This window comes from Myxocyprinus asiaticus, chromosome 38 (assembly GCF_019703515.2).
Source record: "Myxocyprinus asiaticus isolate MX2 ecotype Aquarium Trade chromosome 38, UBuf_Myxa_2, whole genome shotgun sequence".
In the NCBI taxonomy this organism is placed as follows: domain Eukaryota; kingdom Metazoa; phylum Chordata; class Actinopteri; order Cypriniformes; family Catostomidae; genus Myxocyprinus; species Myxocyprinus asiaticus.
In genome coordinates, this window is record NC_059381.1 from 34,264,465 (window position 1) to 34,289,256 (window position 24,792).

At 36.3% G+C, this 24,792-nt stretch overlaps 1 protein-coding gene across 2 annotated transcripts in view; it reads left to right on the forward strand.

Moving 5' to 3' along the window:
• LOC127429357 (transmembrane protein 164-like) overlaps positions 1–24,792 on the forward strand; it is a 52,632-nt gene that overhangs the window by 19,756 nt on the left and 8,084 nt on the right. Inside the window, exons 2-5 of one of the 2 annotated variants that reach the window (XM_051678340.1) lie at positions 5,944–5,993; positions 7,131–7,217; positions 16,814–16,880; positions 20,599–20,677. In XM_051678340.1, the coding sequence (XP_051534300.1) occupies positions 5,944–5,993; positions 7,131–7,217; positions 16,814–16,880; positions 20,599–20,677 (283 nt within the window). The remainder of the gene's footprint in view (positions 1–5,943; positions 5,994–7,130; positions 7,218–16,813; positions 16,881–20,598; positions 20,678–24,792) is intronic. The other variant, XM_051678341.1, reaches the window with a different exon arrangement.

The window sequence follows — 24,792 nt, forward strand, 5'->3', positions numbered from 1 at the left end:
AATCTTAAATTGCATAAGGTGAACTCTTGCATCTCTAGATGCAGATTTAAAATTTTTTTAGAATCCTAGCCCACACTCCCTCCTCCAATACCAAGTTTAGATCTTTCTCCCATAATCTCTTAAGAGAAGCTGAAGTTCCGTCCCCAGGCAGTACAGGGAGTAATACTCCGATGCCTCATGACCTTTTCCAAAAGCAGTAATCACCACTCCCAGAGTATCTGCCGCTTTAGGGGGGTGTAAACCACTCCTAAAAACAGTACAAAGCAGGTGGCGCAACTGTAAATACTTATAGAACTGAGATCTGGGAATCCCAAAAAGTTTAACCAAATTTTGAAAGGATCTCAACGCTCCACTCTCATATAGGTCACCGAGTGTAGTAACCCCCCTCCCAATCCATTCTGACCAGCAAAAAGGGGACTTGTTGATGCATAATTTGGGGTTCAGCCATATGCTCGAGGCAACATTTAAAAAAAATTCTGAATTAAACACTCTGGACACTTTTGTCCATACCGAGTTCAAATGCAAGATAACGGGATGTAACTTAACTTCTCCGATTAGTTTGATAGAAAGGCTCTGCAATGGCGAAATAGGGGCAAGAACTTCCTGATCATTAGCGGTGACTGTTGGGAAGTAGTCCACTGTGGAGCCCGCATCAGCTGAAGGGTGCATTGAGGGTGCAAAGTGGGCGCTTGCGAGCACCCCTTGGAGCGCTAAAATGTCAAATGGGACACCCTACGGTTTCGTGGACTTTGCAGGAATGTGCAAATGAAGGCCACATCAAGTGTGCCATTTGGGACAGGGCCACTGTTGCATCCACCTAGCAGTGCCCTAGTGAGAACCTAGAGGCCATATAGCAGCACACTAAAAACTAGTGGTCACCCGATATGGGTTTTTCAATGGCTGATGCAGATACCGATATCTAGTGAGCAGAATGGCCAGTGACCGATTATAAATGCAGATATACATAAAAATAATTTAACAAAAGCAAATCAGATTTACACCAAATTTCTAAAGTGAAACATACTTATTTTATACATTATTCAAATTTGCTTAAACTTGTGATTTAAAAAAAAAAAACCTTAAACAGAAATTTACTACCCATTGACAGATCTGTTGTTAGATTTAGAAAACTGACACTTCTGTTAATCGGACAGACGAACTCTGCTATCGACCGATGAAGATAATTGCAAAATGGCCAAATATCGGCCGATTAATCGGCCTGACCGATATATCGGCCTGCCACTACTAAAAAACACTCCGAACACCTTAGCAACTGCATAGCATTGGCTTGGCAACCACCCAAAGCACCTTAGGATTGTGGCAGGTGAGTTTGGTTCAGGCAAGCACTAACATTTTCAGAACATAATTACTAATTTACTCTAACTTTTTTTTAGTTGAGGTTATCGTTGAAGTATGAACTTGAGATTCTTCAGTGGAAGTAGAGAAACATTGTTTTCTTAGTTGCAATGCTGCAGTAACCATATCATGTTACTGGGTTAATACACTCGAGAGCGTGCAAATGAAGGACAGGGTGAAAGCGTTATCATCCTGTTACATAATGTTTCATATCCTGCTTTAGTTCACCTCACTTGGAATAATGACATTTGCTGACTGGATTCCTTTTCCTGCTTTCCTGCGTCTCCTTGTCTGTCGTCCTCTTAAGTAGTGCTGCAACTAAAGATTATTTTGTTAATCGACTTCTCTAATGATTTTTAGAACGATTATTCGACTATTCTGGTGATTTATTGCACCGATTAATCATTAGCACTTAACTGACTCTTCAGCTTTTGCCTCAAATTAAAAGGTTGTATTAAATGTGCTGGCTAACAATAGAGGATAAAATCATATTTTTAAAATAACTCTAAATGACAGTCACTGAATTAAAGGGGAAAAAAACTATGTTTTACTAAATTTAATTCAGTAAAAAAATCACTGCAAAAAAATCCTTTTAATTTTTATCAAGTGTTTTGTCTTGTTTTCAATTTGAAAATATCTAAAAATCCTTAAAACAAGATACATTTACTTGAGAAACAACATATAAGATATTTAGATTTGCTTTCAGAGAATATCATTCTCTGATGATATTCTCTGTATATCAGTCTCTGAGTTTGTACAGTTTACATGACCTGCTTCCTTAATACCTGAATTTTAGTAAAGGATGCATTAAAGATATAACGCCAAGGTGTTTCCTCTGACATGCAAGTTCTCCTTACACGGAACGGCAGCTCCGGCTCCACATTATTTCACAACGAGAGTGCTTCTGTATGCACTTAATTTGTGTTTTTGTATAATTCCTCATACTTTGAGATCAATATCACCTTAAGCCATTTGGAAAGTTTGGAGTGCGTCTGTGAGCTTTGTGTTCTTCCTCTCCTCAATCAGGCGCAAGCTGCGGTGATCCTCTCGCGTACCATCATTAGAGTTTAATGTGATCTCATGTTGCGTTAAATAAGATCAAATAACTATTCGACAACAAACATTTTTGTTGACAATATTTTTTATTGATGACGTTGTCAATAACGTTGACTAACTGTTTCAACCCTACTCCCAAGCCACTCTTCATATCTGAGGAAGGAAACTTTGGCCTCTCTTCTGACAGCTGTTAATAAGTCATGTCAATCTGTGACAGTAGATAAAGAAAAATAACAAATAAAAAGTGTCACAGTTGTGTTGAGTGTACCTCTCAATGTGACAGCAAACTGGTCCAAAATGTTTCTAGTTTAGTGATATCTCTCTTTTCAGAACCCTATATCCCCATATTCAGTAGCTGAACGGCTGTTTGATTTACAATAAACCACTGATAACATGATGATACTACTGTACCTTCTGCTGATAAGATAAGCACAACTTGGCCAGTGCTCAGAAGTTTACTGCAAACACTTCCACATGAAGGTCAAAGCAGGTAAAAGGATGAATAAACAGATAAGATGGCCCACTGTAAGCGCTTTTCTGAAGAATGAAGGTTCGTTAGGTCGAACATTGAAAGGTCCATAATGAAATCAATGTCATATTATGTCACATTTGATTTTAACACCTATGTAGTGATAGTCTTTTTTACAATCACTCTTTTGACTGCTTATAGACTCACTGAGCACTTTATTAGGGACACCTGTACACGTACAATTGAAGTCAGAAGTTTACATACACATTACTTAAATACACTTAGGTTGAAGTCATTAAAACTAATTTTTTAACCACTCCACAGATTTAATATTAGCAAACTATAGTTGTGGCAAGTCGTTTAGGACATCTACTTTGTGCATGACACAAGTCATTTTTCCAACAATTGTTTGCAGACAGATTGTTTCACTTTTAATTGACTATATCACAGTTACAGTGGGTCAGAGGTTTACATACACCAAGTGAACTGTGCCTTTAAGCAGCTTGGAAAATTCCAGAAAATGATGTCAAGCCTTTAGCCAATTATCTTCTGATAGGAGGTGTATTAAATTGGAGGTGTACCTGTGGATGTATTTTAAAGCCTACCTTCAAACTCAGTGCCTCTTTGCTTGACATCATGGGAAAATCAAAAGAAATCAAAAAAAAATTGTGGACCTCCACAAGTATGGTTCATCCTTGGGAGCAATTTCCAAATGCCTGAAGGTACCACGTTCATCTGTACAAACAATAGTACGCAAGTATAAACACCATGGGACTGCTCAGGAAGAAGATGCATTATGTCTCCAAGAGATGAACATAGTTTGGTCCGAAAAGTGCAAATCAGTCCCAGAACAACAGCAAAGGACCTTGTGAAGATGCTGGAGGAAACAGGTAGACAAGTATTTATATCCACAGTAAAACGAGTCCTATATAGACATAACCTGAACGGCTGCTCAGTAAGGAAGAATCCACTGCTCCAAAACCGCCAGACTACAATTTTTAAGTGCACATGGGGACAAAGATCGTACTTTTTGGAGAAATGTCCTCTGGTCTAATGCAACAAAAAATTTACTGTTTGGCCATAATGACCATCGTTATGTTTGGAGGAAAAAGGGTGAGGCTTGCAAGCTGCAGAACACCATCCCAGCCGTGAAGCATGGGGGTGACAGCATCATGTTGTGGGGGTACTGTGCAGGAGGGACTGGTGCACTTCACAAAATAGATGGCATCATGAGGAAGGAAAATTATGTGGATATATTTAAGCAATATCTCAAGACATCAGCCAGGAAGTTAAAGCTCGGTCGCAAATGGGTCTTCCAAATGGACAATGACCCCAAGCATACCTCCAAAGTTGTGGCAAAATGGCTTAAAGACAACAAAGTCAAGGTATTGGAGTGGCCATCACAAAGCCCTGACCTCAGTCCGATAGAAAATTTGTGGGCAGAACTGAAAAAGCATGTGCGACCAAAGAGGCCTACAAACCTGACTCAGTTACACTCAGTTCTGTCTGGAGGAATGGGCCAAAATTCCAGCAACATATAGTGAGAAGCTTGTGGAAGGCTACCCCAAACATTTGAACCAGTTAAACAATGTAAAGGCAATTCCACCAAACACTAACAAAGTGTATGTAAACTTCTGACCCGCTGTGAAGGGGAAGAAATAAATAAAAGCTGATAAATAATTCTCTCTACTATTATTCTGACATTTCACATTCTTAAAATAAAGTAGTGATCCTAACTGACATAGACAGGGAGTGTTTTCTACAATTAAATGGAATTATAAAAAACTGAGTTTAAATGTATTTGGCTAAGGTGTATGTAACTTCTGACTTCAGTTGTACTTATTCATGTGATTATCTAATCAGCCAAATATGTGGCAGCAGTGCCATGCATAACATCAGGCAGATACGGGTCAGGAGCTTCAGTTTATGTTCACATCAACCATCAGAATGAAGAAAAATTTTTATCTCAGTGACTTCGACCGTGGCATGATTGTTGTTGGCAGATGGGACAGAAACACCTTGTTGATGAGAGAGATCAGTGGAGAATGGCCTGGTTTGAGCTGACAGAAAGGCTATGGTAACTTGGATAACCACTCTGTACAATTGTAGTGAGTAGAATAGCATCTCAGAATGCACAACACATTGAACCTACAATAGCAGAAGAACACATCAGGTACTTTATTTGGACCATAGTGTTCTTAATAAAGTGCTCAGTGAGTGAATTTGCTTTTTTAATGAATAATGAAATTTTATTTTATTTGTTGGAGTAACTCAAGAAGGTATCAGGAGAAAGTTGTCTGTTAGCATTTCCTCAATGGCAGTTGCTTGGCTATTGAAGGTGAAAAGTGATTAAAATGGTGAAAAAAGGGGTGACCAGTCAAAGCAACTAATTATGTAGACATCCCCTTCTAATTAATTGCTTTGGCTATTTCAGCTACTCCCATTACCAATAGGTGCATTAAATCAACCATACAGTCATGCATTCTCCTTGGACAACATTTTTTGGTTGAATGGGGCATACCTTTTCTGTTCCAGCTTGATAATGCTCATGTGCACAAAGCGAGATCCATAAATAAATGGTTTACTGAGTCTGGTGTGGAAGAACATGACTGGCCTGTACAAAGCCCAGATCTGAATTGGAACAGTGAGCCAGACCCCATCACCAAACATTTGTGTCTGACCTCACTGATGCCCTTGTGTCTGAATGGGAGCAAATCCCTGGATCCATGTTCCAACATCTAGTAGGAAGCGTTCCCAGAAGAGTGGAAGCTGTTATACCAGCAAAGAGAGGACCAACTCCCTATTAATGCTTATGGTTTTGGAATTAATGTTCAACAACCACATTTGGGTCAGGGTGTGGTATTTGGGTGTCCACATAGGAGTATTTCTGGCCATGTAGTGTTTATGTGAAACTGTCTGTTTAAACATTGGGTGGCTATTCAAGCAGTGTAAAGACCAGTATGTTCTAATGCAATATCCGCTTTATCCAAAACAGAGATTACAACACAAAATTGTTCACTTCCTCTGAAAGTCATTGAGCTTTATCACTACCTCTTTTTCAGATTTTCCTGCTTGCATGCCCTCCCTGCAAAACCGCCATGGTCATCTTTAGGTGAGTACTCTGAGGTTGCTCTGCAGAGAACTGTCAAGGTTTGATCTAGTGGTAAACAAATCGGCCAATATTTGGTATTCTTAAAGTATCTGCATCGGCCGATGCATTTTCCCGCTTGGCCGGTGCTGAGAATCACTCGTTTGCTTGCATGTAAAGGAGCCGTCTGATGCATGTAAACGACCAATGACATAAATTTGGAGGTGAACCTGGAAGTCTAATTCGCCATTGGTTACCTCGGGATTTTCCTGTTGGTTTTTGTAATGGGGTTTTTCCAATTTAGGAGTAAAATAAGGTCTGTGGTATGCATTACTTGACAATACGTGGACGTTTTACAACATAAATTACACACTTTCATACCTCAAATGTGAATAAAAAAAAAAATTAAAAAAAGTATGTAATTCAATATGGCTTCAAAATTCATGTTTGAGGTATGAAAGTGTGTAATTTATGTTGTAGAACAAAACGTCCATGTAACGTGAAGTTATGTTTACCACGGATCTTATTTTACTTATAAATCCAAAACTGCCATTATTAAAACCCATTGGAAAATCTAGAGGGAACCCATGGCAAATTCTCTTCAGGGTTTTTGGACTACAACCTGGAAAGCTCTACAAATGTCATGTTTAAGGCTGAACGACTAAATAAAATCAAAATCGCGATATGACTTACGAATATTATACCACATGGGCTGTGAATAAATTAAATGTATAAATATCCTGTGCAGATCTGTTAACAATAACTCTGTCACCTTGTTACTTTAGCCTCTTGTGCCATTTGAGTCCAGTAACAGGAACTGCTGTAGTGTTTGGCCTCTCCAGCATATGAGGATTCCGACCACTGCAGATCACCAGACTCCTCTTAAAATAGCCCTTTGACCTGTCAACACCTTTGGCTGCAGATGCTTAAGATAGTCATTACTTGACAGTGTTGTAGTTAAATGGTATCTCTGATATATTGATAATGCTGATTTTCAGTCGAAAACGTAATTTACTTAGTTGTTGGAGAATCAGGGAAGTCGGTGCATGTGGTTACACCCCCAACGATTCAGCTCCCTGCTTAGTTAATAGTCTTGCTGACTCTGACAACTTCCAACATGTTTGACTTTCTTTTTTTAATGGATGATACCAATATCCACAGAGCATGCTGGCTGATAGATGAGCAGAACATATATGAAAGATATGTCAGTGCTCCACAGGAAGAAAACGCTGGATTTGTGCAAATTTGGTGAGGTTAGTTAATTACATTTGTTTAAACGAGGTATCCGCATATTTGCATATGGTATATGATGGAATTTGCATTGTTAGACAAGACAGTTAACAGTTACAGGGAACTGCTGAGGAGAGGGAGTGAGAGAGAAAAAGATGAATGCAAGCACTTTAAACATCATGAGCTCCGACGTGTCAATCTCTTACACACAGGACCTTTTAAATGAGACATTGTTGTACGCCGGTCTAATATTTTAGTAACACGATGGCAAGTAACAACAAAACAAACTTTGATTGGTCATTTACATTTCTCAGATGGCTCCTTCACATGCAAGCAGGCGATTCTCTGCACCCTCGTGGCTTGAGAAACTTATTGGCCAAATGGAAAAATGTATCTGCAGATAATAAATTAAATTCAGAATACTGGCTGATTCATCAGCTTCAACAATATATTGGCCAACCACTATTTGAAATAATGGGAGGCATTTGGTGGGGTGGACTCTCGTGGCAGTGACCAGTGAGATTCTTTTCTCAGTGAAGAACTGACAAGCCATTGTCCTGCTCGTATCCGATCCAGAGTTTTTCTTCAGCAAGCATAAAGCCACATATTGCAAATATCGCAAGGTGGCACATTACGTTCTTAAGAATAACAACTCGTAAGTAGCTCAGCTTTGAAAAATGTGTTTTCTCTATTCTTTTGTCCTCCACCTAGCTGTTTTGAACGTTCTTTGTGAATGGCCCTCCAGAGGCCACACTGTCATGCATCAATGGCGGAGAAAGAGCTCATTCATTAGAGTAGCAGTGTATGTGTGATTCTCTGCATGCTGCAAAAAAGATCGGCCCTGATTCTAGGCGTGATCAGCCGATCACCGATCACAGACTTAAGACAAAGATTGGCCGATTTAGATCGGTGCACCATTAATAACCAATTTGGCCAAGTTGGAGTGTTCATACAGTGACCCTTTTGCTTATTTAGCTGGCTCGTTAAGTTGATTTCATCTTTGTGTTTAATACAATAAAAGTTAAGCTCAATCGACAGCATTTGTGGCATAATGTTGATTACCAAAAAAAAATAAAAAATCGACTTGCCCCTCCTTTTCTTAAAAAATAAAATAAAAAAAATAATCTGGATTACAGTGAGGCACTTACAATGGAAGTGAATGGGGACAATACGTGTTAAAATGATTTTAGTGTAATCAAATTGCTTACTAACCTTTTCTGTTAATGTAAATTCAATTTTACAATTCTTGACAGTTAATGGCAAACGTTTATTGCCGTAAGGACATAAAACTGTAAACCCTAAAACGACAGTAATAACAATGTTTTTAACAACTTTAAAGCTCAAATGATACTCAAGTTTTAAAAGAATAATTAATGTAAATACTTTCATAAAATTATAAACTTTACATTTCCGCCTTTTAAACCCTCTAAAAATAATGTAAATGTATCACTGTAACCTCCATTTGTGCTTTTTTGTTTGTTTTTTTTTTTTAAAGAAAAGGAGAGACGAGTCAAAATAATTTTTTCTTCTTTTTTTTTTGGATTATCGACATGGATTATTCCTTTAAGTGCAAGAGAAACTCTATATTTTTATATGGATCTAACATACCAGCTATTAAAGGAGAAACTGCTAAAAAAAAAAAAAAACTCTCTAAGTGATAAGATACAGTTCATAACCTCTGCTTTAGCACTATTTAGCAAATCATTTAACCCCAGAAAGTCTCTTTCTTCTTTTAATATCGGAGTGGTAGAAGCCTGATGTCCATTAAGACTGGACTGGTAACGTTAGGTTGCAGGTTATTTCCCCCAGAGAGTTGGAGGTCATGATCTTGTGTTGTCAGAGCATAGCACTTAACTTTAAGTTGCTCTAGGCTTGGTGGACCGACTCCATATATGCTATAAACGTTTAGGGTAGTCATGGTCCTTAAGCACCAATTCAGAGGTTGCAGGTTCAATCCCAAGTAGTTGTTCTCTCAGGAACTGGAGTTAGAGGTAGAAGAGCCTTCTCTATCAATATTGTCCCTTTTGAGGAAGACACTTTACAATGCGGTCCATGGACTGTGAATGGAATGCTTTAGATATAATGTTTCTACGCAGTGTTAGCGGAGTAAAACTATAAATGACTCATGATTCTTAGAGTTCCCCTCTAGTTGGCTGGCACTATATCATTCTCAACCTCAAACCTTTTCAGTTGCCATTGAGGTACAAATAGGTCCAACCCAACTAGAAGTCAAATAGGTTGCGAACGCCATTTCATATTGATTAAAATGTAATTTTCTATTGAAGCTGGCACAAAACCAATGAGGGAAAGCTTTTATGGGGTAGGAGTGAGTATATCCTGGCCAGTTGTGTTTCTAGAAGTGTAAAAGTGGTGGGTGGGGCCATGACTGAAGCTCCAGTCAGATTGACTGGAAAGTAATGCTGTCGGTGGCCTTACAGCTTAAAAAGATTAAAGTTGTCAATCCCTTTGACACGGGGTGACTGGTAATGTGATATTACTGTGTCACCACATGCATGTTATCTGCAGTTGAAAATGAGGTTAATTAAAATGACGCAGATACAACAGGAACTATGATAAGATCTTGCAGAAATATGGCTTGAGCTACAGATTGTCACCTGATAGAAGTGGCTTCTCATGATTTTACTAAGCATTACTTGAGCTGTACTACTAATAAAAACAGTTGTTAAACTGTACTTTTTGCCAGTAAAGGGGTGACAAAATCATGGTTTTTTTTGGTACCATGTCACAGTGATGATGTATAGTAATAATTGAATAAAATAATTAACTCAAATTCATTAAAACATCTCAACATTTGCCTACTACCTCAGTGTTTCCCATTAATTACCTAGACTGTGTTGGCCCTCCACAGTCTAATTTGTCCCACCACAGTTTCATAATGAACCGAAAATATTTTTACACTCCTCATAATAACATAAAAGATCTCTAATGTTGTGTTTTGCGCCATTGCTTCGGCAAAGCATCTCTCACTCCCAGTCAGTCAGCACCCTCAAACGAAGCTTAGAGCACCCTCAATTGCAGACCAGGGCAAACTACTGCCCATGGGTCAATTTATCATGAACGTTTTTTATTAGATCTTTCATTTGTCTGGCTTTGGGACCTATCGCGCATCCACAAGCTTTTAATATGCTCAGGGTTGCCAGATAATAGATGCAACACCCCAATCAGAGATCATATTTTACTATTAAACCAAACTCCTAATGTAGTGTGTTGAATTGAATACTAAATTACCACTGCACTGAAGTATGGTAAAATAAACAATTAACAATTCTACTCAGCCTTTATTCAGTGTTACTAACACATGATAGAAAAGTAGCAGCAAAACTTAAAGTAATCACAGAATGGTCCCATCAGTCAGTACACACTTCAGAAAATTGTGCATCATTCATTGAGTGCATGAGTGCACTACTACTACTGGGCTTAAAAGATACAAATATGCAGAACTTTTTATCTTCTCTCTACTTAACGGCTGATGTGGCCCCTGTTCCAAAATAATTGCACACCCCTGCTCAATTGAATATGTAAGACTAATACTGTAAATTGGCAAGCAGATTTCCTTGAATCCCAGCAAACACACAAAATCCCTGCATTTTGTGAATGCACAAAATGCTGCATCAAAACTTATAAACGTGTATGATTTTGCAAATCAGTATCTGCAAATCAGTAATCTGCAGGCGCAGCATGTTGCTGTCTTTTTCAGCGACAGATCATTTAAATAAAAATAATGAAGCAATAAATGTTTTGTACATTTAAAAAAAACAAAAAACTTGTATGTTGTTTTAGTAGCATTTAAACATATAATTTAATCTATTAAAAAATGTGTCCACTTTATACAGAGCACCCCCACTATTTTCAGAAGCACCCTCAGTGATTTTGATCTGGAACCGGGCCTGTAAGTAACGTTAACTAACGTTACAGTATCCACTGCAGTTATCCACTAGTCCAAACACAATTTTATCATTATTAATGTAGGACAGCAAACGGATAATGTTACCGCAGAAGTTATCATTGATAATTAACGTTAATTTAACGTTAGCTAAGTTAGGTAACTTTAATGTTAGGTAACGTTAACATTAGCTAACGATGCTAGCTGTAAGTCTCCTCGCTTATGTCAACTGACATATCCGACAGCTTGTCGTGAAAAACAATGTATAACGTATGTTACGTTATATCTAGCTAGCTAACGTTAGCTAATTAGCTAACGTTAACGTTATTACTAACGGCTCTGATAACTTAACTATTTTCAGCATCTGAGGAGCAAGTTGGCTCATCGTGTAACATTAGGCTATTTGTAATATTAACTAATCAAGTTGAAGTAACGCTACCGTTTTAAGCTTAATGTTTGTACCCTTGATTTTCAGATCATGAGCATTTTTAAATATTTCAAGAAGAGAGAGCAAAATCCACCACCAGATGAGGAAGAAACAGCTACAGAGGTAGCTAGCTAGGATAGCTAGCATAGTTAGATGGCAAGTTAATAGCCAAACAGATTATTCATTGGCTTTTGTCAAGAAATAAACTGGAGTAACAGTGGAATTTTATCGTTACTTGTTTGTTTGTGGCAGAGGAGCAGGAGAGTCAGCTGAGGCTAATAGAGGGACAGACATTCAGAGAGGGGCAGCAGGGCAGGTTCTTCCCATAGGGGCAGCAAGGGAGACAGCCTCAGCTGACTTCACCCCCTTACTAAAGGAAGCCCAGTGAGTAGACCGTAATTGTTCTGATGTGGACATCATAAAGATAAGAGCTTGTGTTAAAGCCTTTTCTCTGTTGCAGTAAATGGCTTCACAGTGGAGGTGACTGCTTTAACACAACGCTGATAATGTTCCTCTGCTCTATTTTGAATCTTCATAATAAGGTGCTGAATTCCTCTTGAGAGCTTCTAATGTACTGAATGAGAGACTAGCTGTACTGGTAATGCCACTAGATGACAATAAATTATTAATAACCTCAGAGATGACATGAATTTTAGATAAGTCACATTCTAAATGGTTTTCCTCCGAAATGGATCGTATGAGCTTGAATCTAGCTCATTCCTTTTACTGCATATTAAAGTGGAAAGCTCCTGCAGGGTTCCCACGCATCCTGGAAAACCTGAAATTTTGCAGTGCAGTTTTCCAGTCATTGAAAATGAAAAAAATAAATACCTAAATGTCCTGGAAAATAATTATTTGTCCTGGAAAATATTTTAGTATAATAGAACTGTTGTTGCTAACAAGGTTTTTGTTACATGCACAAAAGCATGGTAACAATCAGGACTTGGAGTAGGAGTCAAATACACAAATTCGTATCGTTTTATCACTGCAGGTGATGGTTGTGAAACAATGTCAACGGTTAACTGTCATGAACGAAGCCCTTTCACAGACATTTTCTGCTCATCTGCTGTCATCTCTGCTTTGTTTTGATGAAATAGTTTAAGTATTGATATAGTATAAAATGCATCTGCAATGTTGGAACAAAAAAAAAATTGTTAACCACAAAAAGATTTTATAAACTTTAGACAGTGATGACGGTCGGATCACTGATTTTTTTGAAAACTAAGTCACACCCTGATTTGGTAGCGTGTTGATACGGCCATCGCACCTCGGGCTGTGAATTAATTTTCAATAATTCAATGATCAGAGTCTGGTTATACTCTGGGATGATGGAATCATGGAGTATAATCATAAAAATGGCATTAGCTATAAAACGCAGAATATCATGGAATATCACTGTCTGTCAAAGTGTTGGAGATACAGCATGAAGTCCATTTTGGCGTGTTCGTCGTCAAATTCGTGAAGTCATTTCTCAGGAACGATTTTAAACATAGAAAAAAAAAAGTGATGACTTTTGTGTAGCTCTATCTCACGATCGCTTTAAAACAATTTTGGTGGAAATCGGACAAAAATTGTAGGAGGAGTAGCGAAAAACTTGTTTTCTTAATTCAAAATGGCAGAAAATCAAGTCGGGTGGAAATCGAAACCAGTGCATTCGACTCGCCGTGAGCTCAGGAATCAGGGGGAATCAAGAATTTTGTCTCTAGGACTTACAGTTCAAAAGTTATTAGCGTAAACATGAGTGAAATTTTGACCTGTTGGTGGCGCTAAAGGGTTTGAGTTACAGACTCCAAATTTGCTGTGGTATCAGTTCAGACTGTCCTCTAGCTGTGTACAAAAATTTCATAACTTTTCTGCGACCGGTTCTATGGGCTGCCATAGACTCCCATGGCAAAAAAAAAAAAAAGAATAATAAGAACACTAACGTTTACAATAGGGGTCTTCGCCCTTTTAGGGCTTGACCCCTAATTATTATTATTATTACTATTATTATTAATAGTATTAATAATGATTATTGCTATTAGTAAATGTATTTATTCATTTCACTGACCCTGTAACAAAATAAATACATATTTTATATGCACCAGAATTGTTTTCATTTAATGTTGTTTTCTTTAAAAACAATTTACTACAAATAATTTATTAGTTTTTTAATTAGCAAATATAGCTGCAAACTATGCAACTATAATGTAACTTCATAATGATGATGATAATACTAATAATAATTGCTATTAGTAAAAATATTTATTAATTTCACTGACCCGGTAACAAAATAAATAATTTTTTTAGCAACAACATATTTTATAAAATATGCATCAAAAATATATTTGACGTTTTCTTTAATTTGCAAACAAATGCTGGAAACTCTGCAACTATAATGAACTCCATGAAAAATAATATAATTGCTACTAGAAAAATGTATTATTTGTCCTACCAACATTTTCACTGACCCTGCCAGAAGAACATTTAAATAAATGTAATTTTTAGCAACAACATGTTAGTGTTGCATAGTTTACTGGTACTAACGTTATCATGATACCAAACATTTTTAACAGTAAGATATCATCTTGTTGCTAATTTTTGTACCATATTACAGTATGCTGTCATTAGCAAAATGATATATGTGACAAATTTGAGATAAAATCAATGACAATTTGAAAATAAAATAAAAAAACCTCATGATATGGCCAAGTGTGATCATTAAACAGCAGAAGGGTGTAATTTAATTAAATATTATACAGTCACATGCGCTGCACGCTACAGAACGAACAAGAGGTGCCACTCTGTTCTGTCATCTGCTTCAACACACACTACTGGTGCTTAATTTTCTTGCAGTGTGTTTAGAGTATAAATGGCTGTTAACACTTAAATGAACTCCTCTGGTGTAGCTCAGAGATTTCAGCTTGAGAGTTGCAATGGGAGTATCCCAGCATTAATGGGAAGCTTGATATAACTAACCAGAAAAACAGGAAGAACTCAAAAGTCTGTCAAAATAAAAGTCCCACTAAAATGAAAGCTCTATTCAAATGGATGCATGAAATTGAAGACAGAAAAATATAACTGCTGTATAGAAATGTAATATTCAAAAAGTAGCAATAATACTCATAATAACAACTATGTAGTATTAAGTGGTTGTATTTTTATCTGTAAGCAATATCACAAACGCAAGCAGCCTTATGCCACAGGTAATCAGATTTTTTAAAATTAATATTTGTATTAATACTGTGAAGCTCTGTTGTGCAGCATTTTATTTTACCAAAAATAAAATTGCAATTTTTTTGTGTGTGTATGTAATATATATATATTATGTTTTTATTTGATTAAAACTGTATGTATCAATTTGATTAAACACCATTTGATCATAAGATTTAATTAAAACATTTAACATGGAATCAAGAAAAATTACAACTGAAAACACATAATTTGTATCTGTGAGACTTTATGCAGTTCTTTTAATCATCATTTTCTGTGTAAATCTGAGGCTTTTTATTTGTTGATTATAGTGTCGATTTAGTATCGATACTGAGGTACCAGGGCTGGTATTGTACCGAAGTAAAAATTTTGGTATCGCAGCAACCCTACAACATGCAACTATAATGTAACTCCATGATTATTGTTATAATTATTATTAATTATTATTATTAGTAGTAGTAGTAGTAATAATAATATTAATAATTGCTATTAGTAAAAATATTTATTCATTTCCCTGACCCTGTAACAAAATACATACATTTTTTAGCAACAACATATTTTATATGCAGCAGAATTTTGTTTTTGATTTTTCATTTAAAGTTACTTATTTATTTTCAAAAGCAATTTACTATAAATAATTATGTTTTAAAATTTGCAAAACACAGTGCAAATGTAATGTAACTCCATGAATAATAATAATAATAATAATAATAATAATAGTACAATAATACATTTTATCTGTGTACCACCTTTGGTACATTAAATGCAGCTCAAAGTGCTTTTTATTTGCATTATTAGAAAATGTGTTTTTACGAAAGTAATTGTATTAAAGGAACAAAAGTGTCAAGTAATTAAGTGAAGTAAAAAACTTCTAGTTGTGAAATGTGGGTATTAATTAATTCTTGCAATTTTGACAAACCCTTTCTATGTTGACCAGCTAGATGGCATTACCTTGATGACTTATTTAAATCACAGGATTTTTAACATATCACACCAATCAAAATGTTTAAGATATAAAAACATGTTTATGTTGAGTGAACATAATGTTCTGGCAAAGCAGCACAGACCTGATTGGGCAAGTGACAGTTCCATCAACTGGCCTAAATCTCTTTTATACTGGCCCATACTGTTTAGCTCTGAAATAAATTGTTGTGTGGAACTCTTAGTTTAACAATTCAGCATGTCACAAACACCTAGTGTGTCATTTCTTTTGTCTGTTTTAGAAGGGAATGCCATGGCAGTCTAAATACAGTATGCGTATGTGTTAAAAAGACTACATGTCATCTGTATACAGTGTAGTTGAAGTACAGCTGCGGAAATACTTGTGAACTGATTTGCATGCAAAAAAGCAGTCATGGCTTCACAAGGCCGTTAGCTGGCATTTCTAATGAGTGCTAATCAAGAGACTGTGCACAGGAATGGCCTAGTTGCACCAGGATACAGCGTTATTTGTACTTCAACCTGTTTTTCACAGTTGTTTGTAAAATTGTGGGGGTCAGGTATTAAACGGATAGTTCACCCAAAAATGTAAATTCTCTCAGCATTTACTCACCCTCATGTTGTTCTGAAATGTAAATGTAATGACTTTCCTTACAAAAAAAACTAGTTTTAACTTGTTTGATTTACATCTTCATAACTCCCAAACTAATCTACATTCCATCTTTTGATATCAGAAACATGTATTTTAACAGTAATAGTATCATTAAAGTATTTACATTTGAGAAATGCTTGATCATAAAATTGAATTTAGGAGTCAGAATGGAGTCAGAATGTTACAAATAAATAATTATATGAACCGGCTGTTATTACACCTCAAAATAATACTATTACTGCTTTAATATTTTTTTAAATGACTAAATAGTTGTCTCTATGGTACTAAACCTTTTATTTAATTTCCAAATGTTCTATTTAATTTATTTAAAATGTCACTATATTGTTCAAGTGTGATTTAGACCTATGCCAGTGCTCCTGTAGTGTTGTACATACTGTAAATGTAGTGTCTTTTATTTGCCTAATTTAAAAAGAAAAAAACTCTTCTCATGTTATGGTGAGTTTTCAACTGTGATATTGACAATCTTTTCTGTTTTAAAGGCTTCAAGTCCACATGCTGAATGGAGCCCTTCTAGCCCTCCTCTTCCCAGTGGTCAACACCAGACTGGTAAGTTAATTTCTCTCATCATTTACACATCTTCATGTTGTTCCAAACCCATATGACTTGCTTTTTTTCCGTGGAACACAAAAGCAGATGTTTAGCAGAAGATCTTGCCCTTCCGTCTGTGCTATTTATTTCTTTTTTTTTTCTTTACGTCTTACACCATGAAAGTTGAAACCGTTTTAAAAACATGTCTCGAGACCTCCTGTATTCTGTTACATTCTGTTTTGCTCCATCCAGCTGTTTTTGAATGCATAGAACACGTCCTGTGTGATTGGTTCCTGACTCGTTCTGTGTTGCCTGCTCTCGGTATGTGTGATATGTACTAAATTTACGTGTTAAATTGACATCCCGTTTCTATCAACACAATCTCGTTCATAGCAGTTGACTTTTCCCCAGACATGGAGAATAATTATTCTGCATTCAAGAGACCATGAAACAACAATAGAGTTAAAAGAATAGATATTCATAACAAAGAAAAATCTCAGAGCAGACTGACAGACTTGACTGACGTAAAAAACAGGGCAGGAGCACAGAAAAGGTTGTATTGTCATGTTGAACTTTTTAGTGTCGTGTGATGGTTCAAACATTTGTGCTGAATGTAGTCTAATGTTTAAAAGTAAAACTGCATTGACTCAGTTGGGTGTGCTTTCCTTTCTATTGTGTGTGCGTGTGTGCTCCATTGAACCTGAAAGTTTGAGTAAGGCCTTATATAACTCCATGGATTTATGTAGGATAAGAGTTTAATGTGCAGTCCTAGAGTTAAGAATAATTGGAATGTGTTGCTCGATTACAACAAAAAACTGTATTATTCAGTGTTCATTTTTTTATTTATTTTTAATTATTTAATTTTTGGTTGTTAGTGGATGTATGAAGTCCGTTTCCTTCACCACACATTGTAAAGTTACCTCGCAGTCCCCTTAGGCCTATTTTCAGTCTCATTTGTTCTGTTGTTCTTATTTAATTTAGTGCTGCCAGATGATAAAAGGTTTTTAATCACGATTAATCACATTTTGTTTACACTAATCCATTTTTGTTTGAAAACTCCATTTTCAGTTTCCTAAAAGCATGCGGTAATAGCGTTTTTCTGATGGAGGAAAACGGCATTCCAGTTTGGATGAGAGGGGTAAATGTAGCATAATCTATGCATTTTTGAAACCGAAATGGATTAGTGTGGATGTGGCCAGAGTATGTGTGAAACACTGTATTCCCAGATCACTGATAAATACGGCAGTGTTTCTGAGTAAACAAAACTAGAATTAGACCAGACTCACGGAAGTTAAAGTTTGTGTGTGTTAGAGCCCGACCCATATGGGATTTTTTTATACCAATTTTAGAGAGGAAAAATTCACCGATTACCGATATGGTGACCGATATAGTTAATTTTTGAGCTGGAATGAAAACGGATCTTTTATATGTGGATTGTGCACCTATTTTGCACCGATATGACTATGCAAAGGTACTCAGAAGGCTGCTTTCTTAAATATTTTTATCAAAGTACATTTGACATTATTATTATACATTGTCAACAAATTCTAGAAATGAACAGAGAAAATAAAGAATAAATAAAAATACTATAAATAGCTTAAACATCAGTACTGTTAGTATAAGTCAATTGCTGACCATTTAAATAAAGAATAAATAAAATAAAAATCAGTACTGTATGTTTAGTATCAGTCAAATGTTGACCATTAAAATAAAGAATAAATAAAAAATAAAATAAATAGCTAAATAAACATCAGTACTGTTTAGTATCAGTCAAATGCTGACCATTTAAATAAAGAATAAATAAAAATAAAATAAATAGCTAAATAAACATCAGGGGCCGGTTGCACCAGCTATACAACTTAGCCTAGTTGTGGCGTAAATGGGTACTAAGTCACAATTTACACTACTAAATATTTGAGCGTGGCACCATTACATTTATGTAGGACATAACCCTACGCATAAACTAAATATATACGGCAGACTCCGACCACGAGTAACTGATTGAATAATAAAGCAGACTCATTTACTGACATCAATGAGCTCTTGTTTTGCATGACAGGCTTCAATCCTTTCGACATATATGATGATGTTGGCATTTAAACTCATTTACAGTTACGAGAGAGAAAGAAAACGGTGCCGTTTTTAGGGTGCGTCGCCCGGTGTCAAGTTTCAACACATTCAAAAAAATATATATAAAGGATATTAAAATGAATAAATGTCTATTTTTCCAGCCTGTTGTATTAGTATGTATCACCCGTCATTTATTTTAGATACAGTTCCTATATATTATTATTTACACAGGGCAAATATTCTATTTATTAAATCTACTTTTATTACATATCCTATTTTAATGTCTGGAAAACCAGACTTTTAAATATTACATTTTATAAATGCAACGACTGGAATTGTTCGGTTGAAGGGGTACGAAACTGTGAATCCTGAACAAAACAGTTTGGTGAATACATGTTTACTCATTAGCTTCCACTCAGCTGACAAGCAATGAAAGTAGCTACGTGATTAGCTAGTTAGCTGTAAGCTCATTGCCACAGAGAGTAAAAGATGGACTTTATTTTCTTTCCAGCATTGTGTCTCACCAACTAGGTAACAACATAACATGAAATCAACACTCACACACAATCCACCACCGCACCGTTGTCTGCTGAGCTGCAAAAATATGCTCTGTTTACCTTTCAATCTGCTACATTACTGACTGCACTGACAAACTGTAGCTGGCTAACAGCAAACAGACATAAGTGACATGGTTGTCAGGGACAGGGTTAATGTTATATTAGTTATATAAAATGGGGTAATTATTTATTAACTTTCCAGTATGTATTTCACAAACTAGTTTGCAATTTAAGGAGAAGAGATCACTCAAATCCACACCGTTTAACTTCGCCTGTCTGCAGGACCACCGTCAGCTCTGTAAACAATGGAGTCGGGGCACTCTCTGCTGGACAAACTACGCTATGACACCAATTCTAAAGCGTTGTTTTCTGTGTTATATGTTCTGAAAAAAAGTTTTCATATAGGCGCATATTGGTAAAATATACGCGATACCGATATATCGGTGAAAGGCTAATATCGGCCGATAATATTGGCCAACCAATATATCAGTCGGGCACTAGTGTGTGTATACGGGTGTCAGATATCTCATTTAACTGCCTAACGATCAGTGAGCTGCTAAAGAGGAAGGAAACAGTATAGTACAGGAAACCAACAAATAAAGGGGGACATGGAAACAGATCTTGTGAAGCTGTAAGAGAGCATTGTTCATGTGTGACAGTACTATATGACTCAAGGACAGACGGGTGGGGTCGCATTTGTTTGCAGATGACACTTGCCACTGTGTGAATAGCAGTATCCCAATTGGCCACCTTGATCTCTAGATATTGGTATCGACATCAGCCACCAAAAACCCCATATCAGTAGACCACTAGTATTCACAGAGCTATAGTAGAGTTGTGATCTCTTATTTGTTTAGTAGTAGCATGAAGTAGTTCCTTTGTCAGCATGCCATTTTGCATATCTTTCGAATCAGATTTTTGCATATACAAATAGATGATAGTTCCCTTGTATGTCAAATTTACAACAAATATAGTTTAAAACATAGGGGTTTGTTTTAAAATGTAACCTCAAGAATGAGCAAAGAAACTCGCAAATACTACTAATAAACCTAGAATCTGGGGTTCTCAGCATGTTTTGTTGTCTAAATGTACTTTTGTCATCCTCACAGCTTCCTTTTGAGAAGGAGATCTACTACATTCAACACTCCATGCTGTATCTCGTGCCAATCTACCTCTTCAGAAAAGGAGGTGAGTTTATGAAGTTTTGTTAAACGCTGCGTTAATGTCCAGCATACTTTCTGGAGCTTTTATGCCACATGATATTATCTGTCTCACCACAATGCCATGTTAGCTTCCCTGTTTGTGTTAACTATGTAAATACTATTGAAATCAGTCAGAGTCATTCCTGTTATGCAGCATTTGTTTGAACAATAACTTTCAAAAAATCAATATGCATGTGCTGTAATTAAAGAATTTCTATAAAAGGGTGTAGCAGACTTTCAGAAATATGCTGTGGTCAAATTTAAGCATTTTATTAATAATTACTTATTTACACAATGCCAACAAAAAGAACAGGTTGGAAATAAAGAGCTAAAGTTTGCCCTTGATCAGTGAGGGATTGGAGGTTCGTTTACATGAATTTTGGTAGGCCTATCATAAAGAGTTGAGTAATTTTATCAAACAGGATTGAATGTTTTAAAGTGAGAGAAACCAACAAATACCACAACACATTATCACATAGTTCATTCAATCCATTGATAATACTCGCATATTTCTGTGGTGGTATTTTCCCATAAAACAATGGGTGTTTTCTAAACTGCATTTTTGCGCCCTTTAAGGGCACTGTGGGGACGGGATGCCACTCGAAGGGTCGTTCCAAACGAAAGTAAGAAAATTATTTTTTTCATGAAAAAATAACGAGACTAGCGTAGGGTACATTCATACAGTAATGCCATGCTCCCTTCAGAGTGCCCACATCAAGAGCTCTGTCCTTTGGAGTGAATATAGGGCATAGGGATGATCACTTTCAATTGGAATTCATCAAATATCCCCCAGAAAACATTTTTCAGTTTAAAACATTTCTTTAATTAAAAATGAAAAAAAAAGAAAGATGCTAGGAATATTTTTTAATCGTCAGTTTTTCATTTCAGTTAATGCGTTGTACCTGGAACCAAAGTAGTGAAATGATCTTTCACTAGAAGAAAAAAGTGTTCCTAACTTTATTAACTTAATTGTGATAAAAGAAAGGTAACTAATATGATTTCCATCTTGAAAAATTGTTTAATATTTTATCCAGTGTATTAAAGGGTTCGTTTACCCAAAAATGAAAATTCTCCCATCATTTACTCACACTCGTGCACTGTAAAAAAGGGAAAGCCATCTAAAATACTAAAGCAGTACACTTGAAATCAACTTAATACATTTATGTTTGAGGTGAGAACATAATTATATTGCGTAAAGTCCAAGTGATATTCAGTAGTCAACAAAAAGTGATTTGATCACATTGCTATTTCATTTGTAATATATTTCATTATTCTAACAGATGGTGTTCACTTAACTCAATAAGTAGTAAAAATCATGTTAACTTATTTATAGAGAGCTAATGCAACAATTCTTTAGCATTCTGTTACAACTTAATTTCATTGTGTAAAATCCATCTACGTTCACTTAAATTGTGTTGGGATTGTGAATAATATTTGTTGCATCAATGTATTGCTGAAACCGGGCAGGGGATTTCAAGTTCCAAGCATGCTGTCCATGGGACTGGGAGAGTACATTTTAAAATTAAGTGTTATTTGAGTGTAATTCTATGCAAAATGAAATAAGTAGGAAACTTCTTAGTGTTTAATGTTCTGTTATGTTGGGATTTAAGGGAGTTTGTCATGTAAAAAAAAATAAATTAATAGAATTTTTAGGATTTAATGACTGATTGGGGATCTGTAAACTCTCAGCAACACCAAACTTGTCATACAGTACAAAAAAAAAATAATAATATATATATATATATATATATATATACACACATCGATCAGCCACAACATTAAAACCACCTGCCTAATATTGTGTAGTTCCCCCTCATGCCACCAAAACAGAGCCAACCCGCATATCAGAAGAGCTTTCAGAAATGATATTCTTCTCACCACAGTTGTACAGAGCGGTTATCTGAGTTACCGTAGACTTTGTCAGTTCGAACCAGTCTGGCCATTTTCTGTTGACCTCTCTCATCAATAAGGCGTTTCCGTCCACAGAACTGTCACTCACTGGATGTGTTTTGTTTTTGGCACCATTCTGAGTAAATTCTAGAGACTGTTGTGTGTGAAAATCCCAGAAGATCAGCAGTTACAGAAATACTCAAACCAGCCCATCTGGCACCATCAATCATGTCATGGTCTAAATCACTGAGATCACATTTTTCCCCATTCTGATGGTTGATGTGAACATTAACTGAAGCTCCTGACCCGTATCTGCATGATTTTATGCACTTCACTGCTGCCACATGATTGGCTGATTAGATAATCGCATGGATGATTGTTGGTGCCAGACGGGCTGGTTTGAGTATTTCTGTAACAACAGAGAATGGCCAGACTGGTTCGAACTGACAAAGTCTACGGTAACTCAGATAACCACTCTGTACAATTGTGGTGAGAAGAATAGCATCTCAGAATGCTATTCTGATATGCGGGTTGGCGCTGTTTTGGCGGCACAAGGGGGACCTACACAATATTAGGCAGGAGGTTTTAATGTTGTGGCTGATCAGTGTGTGTGTGTGTGTGTGTGTGTGTGTGTGTGCGCTGTGTGGTTCAGTAGAGTTATTTAAACAGATCAAATTTAAGTTAGGTTGACTTAGTTAATTTAGGTTTTCGCTGCCTCATTGTGTGGAACCAATGTTTACAATTAAATTAAGTTAAACCTAATTTTTTTTTTTCAAGTGTACCATCCCAGATGCGTATGACTTTCTTCTGCTGAACATAAATTAAGATTTTTAGAAGAATGTCTCAGCTACATGCATGTGAATGGTGGCCAGAACTTTGAAGCTCCAAAAAGCACACAGCATAAAGGCAGCATAAAAGTAATCCATAAGACTCCAGTGGTTAAATCCATATGTGGGTGAGAAACAGATCAATATTTAGTCCTTTTTTTTTTTTACTATAAATTTACTTTTATGCTGCTTTTATTTGCTTTTTGGACCTTCAAAGTTCTGGTCAAAATTCACATGCATTGTATGAACCTACAGTGCTGAGATATCCTACTTAAAATTTTAATTTGTGTTCAGCAGACATAAAGAAAGTCATACACATCTGGGATGGCATGAGGGTGAGTAAATGATGAGAGAAATTTTCATTTTTGGTGAACTATCCCTTTAAATCATATTTGGTGGTGACCCAGTAGCATATAATTCTTAGAACAGATACATTAGTGCTGTAATGACATGTTATATTGACACCAGAACAGCACATCATTTGCCCAGTGTAAATTGGTGAAGCAATAATGGTATTCAAAAACAAGTAAACATGTAGCGCCATCTAGTGTTCTGACATGATTACTACAGCTTATCTTTTCCTTTATAACTATAATACAGGTGCATCTCAAATTAGAATGTCGTGGAAAAGTTCATTTATTTCAGTAATTCAACTCAAATTGTGAAACTCGTGTATTAAATAAATTCAGTGCACACAGACTGAAGTAGTTTAAGTCTTTGGTTCTTTTAATTGTGACGATTTTGGCTCACATTTAACAAAAACCCACCAATTCACTATCTCAAAAAATTAGAATACATCATAAGACCAATAAAAAAAACATTTTTAGTGAATTGTTGGCCTTCTGGAAAGTATGTTCATTTACTGTATATGTACTCAATACTTGGTAGGGGCTCCTTTTGCTTTAATTACTGCCTCAATTCAGCGTGGCATGGAGGTGATCAGTTTGTGGCACTGCTGAGGTGGTATGGAAGCCCAGGTTTCTTTGACAGTGGCCTTCAGCTCATCTGCATTTTTTGGTCTCTTGTTTCTCATTTTCCTCCTGACAATACCCCATAGATTCTCTATGGGGTTCAGGTCTGGTGAGTTTGCTGGCCAGTCAAGCACACCAACACCATGGTCATTTAACCAACTTTTGGTGCTTTTGGCAGTGTGGGCAGGTGCCAAATCCTGCTGGAAAATGAAATCAGCATCTTTAAAAAGCTGGTCAGCAGAAGGAAGCATGAAATGCTCCAAAATTTCTTGGTAACGGGTGCAGTGACTTTGGTTTTCAAAAAACACAATGGACCAACACCAGCAGATGACATTGCACCCCAAATCATCACAGACTGTGGAAACTTAACACTGGACTTCAAGCAACTTGGGCTATGAGCTTCTCCACCCTTC